This window comes from Prunus mume, linkage group LG5 (genome assembly GCF_029339155.1).
Source record: "Prunus mume cultivar Tortuosa linkage group LG5, ASM2933915v1, whole genome shotgun sequence".
Taxonomy (NCBI): domain Eukaryota; kingdom Viridiplantae; phylum Streptophyta; class Magnoliopsida; order Rosales; family Rosaceae; genus Prunus; species Prunus mume.
Window position 1 is genome coordinate 24,836,929 of NC_142702.1, and position 12,071 is coordinate 24,848,999.

The following is a 12,071-nucleotide window of genomic DNA, read 5'->3' on the forward strand; positions in this document are numbered from 1 at the left end:
TGTTTGTACTAAAAAAAAAAAGGGGAAAATTAGTTTTTCTCGAAGAGATAAATTGAACAAAATTTGTTCACTGCACCAACTTTTTATGAAATCCCGGTTCGAAAAATGTAAGGAAATTTTGAAGAGATAAATTGAATTGTTTTTTCAACGATGTTATATCGGACAAAGTAAAAAAATATGAGATTCAATAGGCTCATTTGAGCTTGATTATTATTTTATTTTATCATTCTTTTTGTTCAGAGAGAGGGAAAGCAACATAATCGCTATTATTAGAAAAACCTTCGTATTAAAAGGTGAATTCTAAAAACTGTACGTTTATCGGATTAAAAGAAAAAGATACTGTACGCTTAGAAAAGTGTCATACAAATACATTTGACGAAGATTATACACCTATGTAAACCATATCATCAATATTTTCTACATTTTTTTCCTCCCCCACTACATGATTATTACCACTACTTAATCAACAATCAAACAATGAATGGATAAAATTGGTTTCTCTATCGAAAAATTACAGACGATGAAAGAAATCAAAACTATAGCTCCCTGGACTGACAGACACAGAAGGCATACTATCAAGCTTTGCACATGAGAGTATTACTATCGGGGCAGCAAACATCTATAGGGATATATCAATACAGCCTCTGCTTTGATCTGCTCTACTCTTTATCTTCCGCTTGAAGGCAATTCGTCTCTTTTACCTCTGCGGTGGGACTCTCTCCCTCACTGATAGACTTGCTGTCATTCGGCTCCTCATTGTTAGCAGGTTTTCCCTGTTGCATTCAACAGGTGATGTAATCAGTCAAACAGCTCTATCAATCGTATTCTCCTTTTGTTGCTTTCACACAACAGTTAAGAGTTCAAGAGTGTAACCTTGTTGCGATCACGCCAGCCAAGGCCAAATGGTCGAGATAGCAAACTGATCTTTCTTGCGGGGAACTCTTGTGTCTGGTCTTGATTGGTTTGTACAGGTAAAGATAGAGATCTGCCAGACAACCATTTATTTTTCAACTAAACACACCAATTTCAACTACTGAGGAACAAAACCACGCAAATCTGATTTTATTTTAATTTGTGTTACCATATGATTGTGGCTTGTATAACTGTGTATCCTTTTTAAATGAGCACCATTTACATATCTAGGTGTTTTAATCTATGTTGAAGAGGGAAAAAGTGTTGAAAAGTAATTTTCGATTTTTAAGAGGAATATCATTTCAAATAAAATGAATATTTGAAATATCAATAGAGAGATTAATAATGATAAAAAAATTAAAAAATCACATTATCTCAATCACAATTAAGGCAAGGACTAAATTAAGGTAGACATGGAAGAAAACCAAGAGTAATTAAAGGTAACAGATTAACTTTTGGAAATGAATAAAATAAGAATGCACAGAAGGTTACCTTGGAGAAGGTTGTGTTTTCTGTTGACCGGATTGGTATTGCAAAGTAGCCTCCAACATTGATTCTGCCATAACAACTCTCTTTTCCATTTCAGCAAGTGCAGCTGTGGCCTCTTCATACTTCTCCTGCAAGAATTAATATATAAAATTACATAATCTTGACCTGAAAATCGTGCACTCTGCAGTCACAGAATAGTTTGATTGAATTACATGCGCTAAGTATCAATTTCATGCAGACAATGTACATGAAAAGGTAAAGCGTTAATTTGAAAGAAATGAATTGGCTACAAGGTGCATCAAATAGGGGAAAGGAAAATGGTGAGCATCCCACATTTCTCATGTTCCATGCACCCCCAAATAAACATAAATCCAAGGGCTTAAATATAACAATAACAATTGCCATACAATATCTGTATTTTAGACCTTATCACACGTACATTCTAATCAGAAAAATTCAACTTTTAGAAAATTCCAGGTGGGGTTCCAGGTGGTATTTTATGTAATTCCAATGCTATTCACACAGAGATGAAAACTTTAAAAGGAGAAGAAATGTCAGGCATACTATTTAGTTGACAAAAAGGTGAAGCTTTCAGGAAAAGGGCACCAGTAGGAGTTAGGCTGGGATTAAGGTTTAGGGCTTGTTTCCTACATGACCTAAGCTCCCTTTCCACACTCTATTTCCAGACTTCTCTTCGGACAGCTAAAAAATTAATTCAGTTTTGAGCAATAAAGAGTGCAACTGAAGTTAGCAGCAAAGTAAACAATTATAAAACAGAAAGCATTCAAAAATTAAATATATATTTGGTGCCAGTACCATATATGGCAATTCAAGACAAACCCCCATGGAAAAGAATGTTATGCAAATGGACAAGAGAAAATCAACTTGAGGAGTAAGAAACAATTTTATGCAAGCAATTTAGTAAGCTAATCTTATAAGGGTGGTTCTAACATAATGATTTCTTATCATTACATAACCAGAACATGCGTTCGGATATATGGTTATCTATGAAACCTGAAGCACTTGAGCAGCATATCTCTGTGCTGCTGCATCTTGCTCAGAAAATCTGCGAGCATCTTCTGTTAGTCTCTGCTCTTGCTCTACTCGCATTAAGACCTGTAAAGATAGTAAGTGATGCAATTACCATAACAAGCCCAAAACCGGTATGAAAAGAACAGAAATCCCAAGTATAAAAGAACAGGAAACAATACCTGGAGCATGACACTCTCCTGTTCCTGCTTATCAGAAAGGGCTCGGCGAAGCTCAGCAACCTCTTGCTCTAATTGCTCAACCTGACACAATAAGATATCAGAATGAAGTATCTTTACAAGTACTTTTTTTTTTTTTGGTCAAGTGAGGTATCTTTACAAGTATAAGGAAAAATAAACATAATAAAAAACGTGGAGAAGATTATATTTTATTAACAATCCCAGAGTAAAAAAATGAAACACTAAATAGTAAAATTCCACTTTCAAGACATGAAGGTCCACAGTAAAAGGGGCAGATTCCCAAGCAAGATAACCATATCTCTTTCACTTAGAAAGCTGCACTATATAAAAGTTTTCTGGATATACCCTGGCACTCAATTGCCGACGATTATCTTGCTTGACCATCTCCATCAATGCTGTCTCCAGCTCCTCGGCTCTGAAGAAAGTGAAAAAAGGACCCATAATATCAACGCCACATTAGAATAAATAATAACTGGCTCAAGAATATTTCGTGGTTGGACGTGAAGGCTGTAATATTTGGTTGTTATAGTGTTTTAAGACACCCCCAAATCCTGGTTGGCCTTGAAGGGTAAAGATCAATACCTTTTCATCCCAAACTACCAAAATGAGCTATTTTAATTGTACTTAATCAAGTCAACAAATGCCATACATAGTATAAATTATATACCCAACGTATTGAAGACACTAAGAGTTACACAGGCATCCAATATATCCAAAGAAGAGATCTTTGTTGAATGAACATTTATTGAATAACCAACACAAAAAACACCTAACACCAGAGAGAATATAAGAACCTGAGTTCAGCAGATCTTTTCTCCTCCAGCAGCTTGCATAATTCAACCTTCAACCATACCACCTGCAAGTAGAACCTAATTTAAATCTCAAAGTTGATTGTGAGGAAAATGCTTTAATAACGAGTCCCAGCAACTGCATATAACCCCGAACAAAATACAAATGTAGCACAAAGGTTGTGCATGAATGTGTTTCTTTTTTTTATATATATATTAAATGCAGAATTAGGTGACAACCCATAGACAGGCTTATTATATGATGGAAAGAAGAAAAAATATATATACACAAAGGTCTAATCAATGGGCTGATAAAATGGTAGAATCAATATGCATAATTCCACTATGCCAAACAAAGAAGACTGTAATGAGGGTGTGGAGGGTTCAGTAAGCAACCTGTTCTTGAAGATCTGGTACAGAATCTAACTCCCCATCCCCATTCAGGCTAATAAGAACTTCATCTGCATTAGTGGACCCAGACTCTGAACGTGATAAATCACCATTTGTCTGTGCATCGACTACTCGTTCTCCTTTCTTCGTCTCAATTATCATTGATTTAGGATCTTGCTTGAAATTATACAGCTTAGATGCTAGACCTTGAGAATCCTTCCAAGCCCGAAGTCCCTTCGATCTTTCCTCGATAGCAACAAGTACAGCTGGCCGATGTTTATTTCTCAACTCTTGTAATCTAGTTTCATTTACATTTTGGTAACCCATGCAAGCTGTCAATACCAGTTGACTGCTATCAAATGTAGAGCCAGCCAGTGATTGCAGCAGAGTAACTGCATCTCCAGCATCCTTGGTAGTAACCAGTGCAGGGCCTACAAGTAACTGAGCCAAATTAAGTTTCATAAACCAGAGAACATACAGGCCACTTGGCACTATATCATGTTAAAGTAACCAAGTTATATGCCTTTTTTTCTTTAGAAAACGAAAAAAATACTATTTTTATACCCAGTACCATATAACTCCATCAAAGCAAGTGCTGTTCTAAATAGCATAACGCGGTTTCCTTCAAAAAGAAGCACATCCCAGACTCGAAGGACTGAAGTCAATAAATCAAAATATAGGTAAGCTTCAACAAAGTACCTATAAAAGAACAGTTAGTTTATTATCTAAAGAAACATTTAAAACCTGACCGCTTTCCCATGGAAGCATGTTCATGAAGATCGTAAGGAACCATGGTCCACTAACCCATGCCACCTGCACTCCCAGGTAATCTAGATGATTGACTGCAACATGATTAAAGGTGGCATTAAGTGATTGCTCAACAAATATATCAAACAAAAAGAAGTGTATACTGTATAATAATAATATACAAACCCAATCTAGGAAATCTCTCATGCACCAACTCTTCAAAAACAAGCTGATCCACCTGATAAAATACAACTCATCAGAATATTTCGAAATGCCAACATCTGCAATTATACATTTATAGCATGGTTTCCTCAATTTTGTGAATGTATCTCACTTGAGGAGAAAGAGCATAGATACACAAAATGAAAAATGCATGAAAACTAGAGTACAGAAAATATTACCTGAGATTCTATCATTTCCTCAGAGTAATAGCCATCAAAATAATCATCTATAATCCCCATCAAAGCCCTGAAAGGTTTAGCGATTTTGTAATTACACAAAGCCAAACACGTGCAATCACTTTAAATGTAATTATATGCAAACACAAACTTCTATATTTCCAGGAATTTTTTTATTTCTTTAAAAACAAACTGCTCTTTGGTTTCTTCACACTAAGCCTCCAAACAAAAGAAAAGGCAAAAATATCTGGGAATCATCCTTTCCCGGAAGTTAACAAACAGTCAATTGAGTTTAGATCTTACCAGAAGGCATTTTCTTCGGGCATGAGAAGCAGTAATAAGCCAGCAAAGAAATTCATGGCCTGCGTGTAGATTAAACCCAACAAGCATTAAAGTCGGGAAAAGTGAAACAAAGATAGTAATTGATATCATGGATCAAATTTCAAAAATCAAATAAACCTAAAATTAGAAATAGTTTATTGAGAAGCATCACAAGAAGCTAACTTGACACATTGCAATCTCTCAAAAGTCATCCAAAGGGAGCTCGTTACAGCTCCATCTCAATTTTATCCAATCATCCTCTGTAAGATGTACATTTACTGTGGCTAATTATCTCAACATTTAGAAGTCAATTTTAGCTAAAATTCTGTGTGGATCACAAGCTATCCTATAGCCTTGCAGGCCTACATTGCCAGATCATGCATTAATCAAAACTACTTGGTTCACATAATGACCAAAGAACACTTTATGCTTTCATGCATTGGTCTGAACTAATTCGTAAGATGTTCTTCACAATATACAAACTCTATAAAAATAAATAAATAAAATAATTCAAAATATCACACATAAGCAGTGAAAAACACAGGAGATTTCCTAGATGTTATTCACAGATACATTCATCAACATCATAAATAAATCTACAGTCTCAGTATTATTGTATTAATGGTCACAAAAAGGTAAAGTGTCATGTTTATGAAAATAATTACTATATTGATCAATAAATCTCACATCCACTTACAGTAATGGCAACTCTAAAAAGTAGCAGTTACCTGAGCACATAACATGTTCCACAACCAATTACCTGACAGTACCCAACAGAGGGATTATGCCGCGCATATGCAGTAAGCAAACGCCTCAAAGCATTTCTACCATCTTCATCTAGAGCAGGGTGACCTGGAAATGTTCTAGGTAGATCCTGCAGTACAGATCATTGCCAATAAGTTAAGAAGTTGGATTGTTAATATTTTCAAATAAAGGAGAAGCCATACTGAAAACATAATTTTTTTTATAAATAAAGTGGTGAACAACCTTCTCAATCTGCCCTTTCCATTTTTCAGGTGCACATACAGAATCTGTTGCTGACAACTTGCTATTTCTGTCTGAGTCCAAGTTATTTAGTTCCACATTATTACCAGCATTAGTTTCAGAAGCTAGCAGATCCTTGTAATAGTTATCCACACGCCGTGCCTTCACACCAACAAAAGCTTGCCAGAGCTGAAAGTTGGAAGTAAAGCAATTATAAAGTTTACTCATAACAAAGATATTCATGAAGTCAAAAAACAAAAAAACAAAAAATAACAAGAGGTAACTTGAGAACATAATATGCACCTCTCCCCTGAGAGCCATTGGTACTCCCCCACGAACAAGAACCTCCAACTCTTCTTTCCAAGGAAATAAAGATTCTGAAGGGACAGTGTCAGAAGCAGCACCTGTTGCAGATGCACTCACACTGTCACTTGAAGGGACATCCTGGTCTGACCTCTCCACATCATAGAACTCATCCTCGGAGTCCTCCTCAGATGCTCCTTTTGGGGATCTAGCCTCTTCAAGAGGAGTAAGCGGCTTCCCAGTTCCTGTGTCCTGCTCATGCTTTGACAAATTGTTCTTCTTCTTTATACGAACACTCATCATGGTCTCAATGGCGTGAAGAGATGGTCTAATTTCATTCCATATTTGAATCCCATGAGTTTTTGTGTCCTTAGCTTCCAGTTGCTCCTTTTCGTTATCATTTTTGGTCAGAGAATCAGAACCTGCCCTCTGGTCACTTAAATCATCACCATCAACACCCTTCTCCAAATTGGAGTCTGGTTCATGCTCTGAGGCTTCGGAAAGCAAGGCCTTGTTATCTTGTTCCTTAGATAATCCAATTGCAGGCAATTGAGCGGACTCTGCTTGTAGTTCCAGGAAAGACTTCCACCTTTCTGATCTTTCCTCCTCTTCTTCCTGAAAACAAAAGTAAATTACATGGAGTACAACATGGCCGGAATCTGTGCTTTCAAGTCTGTTTGTTTCGTGAAAACAGTAGATATTAAAATTTGAAAAATAAGAGTCACTCCTCTAGTCTTCACTGTAAGACCAGAAAAAAAGAAGTGAAAACACCAGCCAAGGATTTTAAGAGTTTAAGAATTTAAAAGAACAAAAAACGTAAAATATAGCTTTTGTTTCTCTTTTCCTTTATTTCCATCATCATGAACTTTTCTCAGTAACCACAACAAAAGACGTTAAGATGGAAAGAAGAAAATAAAAGAAGAACAAAACCTTGTAGATAGTGGCATATTCTCGGTATCGTTGTACATGCTGAGGTCTCACAGCAAATCCATAAGCATCCCTGTCCAAACACCAATGCCGATTCATTCCAATTTTTTAATAAATGATAAACAAATCTACCTAACACGTTACATTTTCTTTGACAAGCAGTAATTCTATCTAACCTTAACATAACAACAACTCCATACTGAGATCACAATCAGTTCACAATCATATGCCAATCGAAACAGCCCAATTATGAAGATTATCGAACCCAAACCATGAAAAAATGAAATTCCACGCACAACGGTGCTCGGATTACCAGAAATCGGCCTCGAGCGATCGCCTGATTCATGCTCGAGAATTCTACTAGCCACAGAACTCGGCATTGCCTCATCGCAATCTCAATCTACTGTAAACCACACCGCATTTCACATTCACACTAGCAATCTAAAACCAAGCCATTCACAAGCAAACGAACACACAAATCCTACCAAATTAGATTACACACTAAGCAGCATCCAACGGTCAGGATCTTAAACTCGGAAGCATAATTAACTCAGTTTAAGAAGTCAATGTGAACGAAGAAGACGGTGAAATTAGAAGACCTAGGAGGGACGCGTGGCGGGAAGGGGGAGGGAGTAGCACGGAAGAAGCGTATACCTCTTGTGCTCGTAGGCGACAAGCGGGTTGAGAGAGACTTTGGTGGCGGATTTCATTTGGATCCGGTTCGATGCGCGGGGAGATAGGAGCGATCCGCTGGCGAAGATCTTCGTGCTCCGCGGCGCGCCCTTGAATTTCTGCAACTGAATTTTCAACTATGTTCGTGGGAGAGAGTCAGAGAGAGAGGACTGTGGGCCTGTGGCTGAGTGAGGGAGGGAGGGAGAGAGAGTTAAGATGGGTTTTGTTGAGGGAGTGGTAGAGTGATGTGTGAGTAGAGAGAGAGAGAGGGAGGGAGAGGCACATGCATAAGAGAGCGAGATTGCCGTCACATTATTACATGTGCTCCATGTCTCCAACACGGATTTCGAGATGAGGGAGGGAGAGAGGGTCTTATTTCCTGCTGAAGCAAATGAATAGAAAATTAAAAGGGAAAGTATATTTTTCTTATACAAGCAGTATTTTTTTTTTCAGAAATTATACAAGCTGTATTTAAAAAGAAAAAAATCGAACACAAAATCTCATATGCACAGTAATTACAAGCTCATTGCATTATTTTTTATTCAAACAATAAGATGACAGAAATCAAACAATTGCCCTAATGTGAGTGTTTTTTTTGTTCAATACCTTATCATTATAGTTAAAAACCTCTTTAAAAGAGGGAATATTTGATTGAGGATTTTACCTAATTTTATAATTTTTCTTTTAAAAAATTGGGAGAAATTTAGTATGATGTTATAATAGGAAATGGTTTCAAGGAATTTACTTATTTACAGAAAATGTAATTAATGAAAATATTTTTAGACAATTATGATGATGTTAAATTACCTTGTTGGTTCATTCAACTAGTTGACTCGTGGCCGAGCCCATAAGCCATCATTTGTGACTGACTCAGTTTTATGAGTCATTCTACAATCCTGATTTTGAAAACATTTTTTATACTAATTATGGGTGGGTATAATTTCGGGTCAACCTGACCGACTTATTCAATCTAATTGTAATGGATTGGATTGAATTAGATTAAAAATGAGCGAGTTTTGGGTCTAAGAAATCACAAACCACTATGCACAGATTTGAATCAAAACTTAAAAGTGAGCTTAACTTTGCGTTGACTTGACTGAACCGGCTAACTTGATGACAAAAAGTTTGTGTTAGGCTGGATTGGCCAAATAATGAGCAAGTCTTTTTTTATCTAAAAAATCATAAACCGTTATATATCGGGTTAAGACTAAAATCGACCCAACCAAACCTATGCCCACTCCTACTAATTTTGTAGGGAAAAAATTTGTCAGCTAGTGAATTTTGGTTTACAATGGGAGATGTAAAAAGATCAAGTCAATAATCAGCTTGCCAAAAATCTAGTAAATTATTGACCATATTTCTCTACATATATAGAATGGACTGTGGGAATTCAAGGCCCTACCAATCATGTTTATAATATCATCCTAGTTAAATTTGTGTTATATACATGTATTATATACTTAATTTTCATTTATTATTAAAGTCAAGGACTATAACCCACAAATTTTAAATAATAATTATTACTACATATGTATTTTATTCTTATTTTTTCGTTACGTTGTTTACTAACTATAGTAAGTGGTTATGAAAATTACCATAAAAAGGACTTATCCTCAATTGGTGCGCTCGAAATGAGCACAAAACAGAGAGGCCCACAATCATCATTAGTGACAAATGAGAATGGCCTCACCTAGCCGGGCATCCAATATTTTGCCTCCCCTCAGAGGCCAACGAATGCGTTCCTCACCTTGGATGCCTTCATATATCAGTTATAAGGGACTAGAAATTCGTACACTATAAAATATAAATTTTGTATTCTTATATTGAACTGATAATATAAGATATCCATGCGACTACAAATAATTTAAACAAAAGTATTTGGATTTTGGCGAGAAGATTATATTAGTAAAAAAAACAGCAGTTAATTCGAATATATTAATATAGCAAAGTAATTGATTGTATTTGAGTGTTTTACCTCACGATTCACATGGTAAGCGAGGTGGCTGTAATTATTTGATTTGATTTTGTACTGTTTTTTTTCTTACTCATTTGTAACTTGTAACTTGTTGCCTGCTGTGTGACCTGTCGGTGGTGGGTTTGCTTTTTGTATAAAGACCCTTTTTATCGTAAATGCCAAATGTAACTCTCTTTTTTAATCTCAAACTCAAAAGAGTTGGTGTCGGCAGAAGACAATAATTGAGACAACGTTTTTACTCAGCAAGATATTTGTTCTATAGTATTTTTATTGTAATTTGCAAGCATTCTTCTGTAAAGTAACCATTTTTGTCTTATAATTAAAATACTTTTATTTATTTTCCAATAAAGCTTAAATTAGTCCCGATTAAACAAGTTATTATGCTTTCAAATCAAGCGAAATTAACTTTTGATGAAGACTCTCACTGGTTTCTTCTTGCAAAATTCATTTTTATTTTCGATAGAGGAGTCTTTCTTCCTTACAAGTTACATCTGCCTTTTTCCTAACATTTCTGCTCAGTTTAAGGCTTAAGGTAAGCATCGTGCCTTGGGGGACATATAATGGCCTGAGGTCATGGTGCATATGGGGGTCGGAAAATCTTAAGGTTTGGTTGAACACGAGAATGGGTATTCAACTTGTGACGGTCATATTTTAAGAGATTTTAAATGTTAAAATGTCAATGTATTTTCTCTTCTCGGTACATTATATATATACGCACGGCGTGCAGTCAAGAATTTTATTATTTAAGAATCGAAATTCTAATATTTCTCTCCACCTTATAAAGCAACATCAAAACCAAGCCAAAGGTCGTTGATAGAAACTCAATTGATGATCATGTGGTTGGCTTCTCCATGGATAGAGCTCTCATGTTTCCTTTTTTTTTTTTGGTTGCCACCTTGTTCGATATGGGATAATCTTTAAGGGATGACTTAATTGGGGTTAAGTATTTTTACTTTACTGGTGCTATTTGTATCTGTTTAGTAGCTTTTTGGATATTGGTCCTTTGCCTCTCATTTCAAGAAGGAAAAAAAGGAAGGCAATGCACGTTTTTACCTTTGCATTGCATATCACCATATCTAATTTTGATATTCCCATACTCAAATTTATAATTAACAATTTTCCAAAAAGGCTAAAGGTTGTTTGATAACTATTTTTCACTTTTTTTGAAAAATGAAAACTAAAAACATCTTTGGTAACATATTCCGTTTTTAGTTTTTTAAAAAAAATGAAATTTAGTTTTCAAAATCACCTATTTTTTTTAAAAACAACTTGAAATTGTTTTAAGTTTTAAGTTTTTGTTTTCATTTTCATTTTTTTGCGCTCCTATTTCATCCCTTAACTTTACATCACAACACATGGAATGCACTCAAGTTATCAAAATTTGGTATTTGGGATCTCCCGACTTGGACCCAATCGCTTGATTCTTGTGTTTGGCCAAGGACACAATCCAAGCCTCGAACTCCATTTCTAGCATTAACCAAAAAATCATCCTATTTGCAAAAACTTCATTGAAAAATACATCACGGTGCACTTTTAGGTTTTAAAAAGCTTTCTCTTAGAAATCTAAAATCATTTTTTCTCTCCTTCGTTTTTTCCAAAATGTCCCTTTTTTTGATGACGTGGACTTCTACGTGTACTAAAATTAATAAAAAATTATTTTAAAATTATTTTAAAAGATATATATCTCTCTCTCTCTCTCTCTCTTAGCGAACCCAGCTACTCCAGCCACCAAAACCACCACCCAAACTAACACCCATCACCTCTCCTCCCCAACACAACCCAACCCTCAAATCCCCAACTCCTGCAACTTTAGATTTCAAGAACTTGGTCACGTTTTGAAAAACAATGGGTATGGTTTCAGATTGATAGAAACCATAGATTCGCGTCGCCTACTTGTTGAAAGCACAAATAGAATTGCAGATCTGTATTGCTTGAA

General features: G+C 35.7%; 1 protein-coding gene across 1 annotated transcript; it reads right to left on the minus strand.

Moving 5' to 3' along the window:
* Positions 1–298: 298 nt before the first annotated feature.
* Positions 299–8,513, minus strand: LOC103332430 (uncharacterized). The gene is made up of 18 exons (XM_008235171.2): positions 8,143–8,513; positions 7,492–7,561; positions 6,562–7,176; positions 6,262–6,447; positions 6,035–6,148; positions 5,257–5,315; positions 4,957–5,023; positions 4,742–4,793; positions 4,558–4,650; positions 4,380–4,463; positions 3,815–4,239; positions 3,425–3,486; positions 2,976–3,045; positions 2,613–2,693; positions 2,416–2,517; positions 1,405–1,529; positions 874–985; positions 299–773 (listed from the first exon to the last, which is right to left on the minus strand). The coding sequence occupies exons 1-18, from the start codon at positions 8,196–8,198 to the stop codon at positions 660–662; spliced, it is 2,487 nt and encodes an 828-aa protein (XP_008233393.2). The 5' UTR covers positions 8,199–8,513; the 3' UTR covers positions 299–659.
* Positions 8,514–12,071: the final 3,558 nt, after the last annotated feature.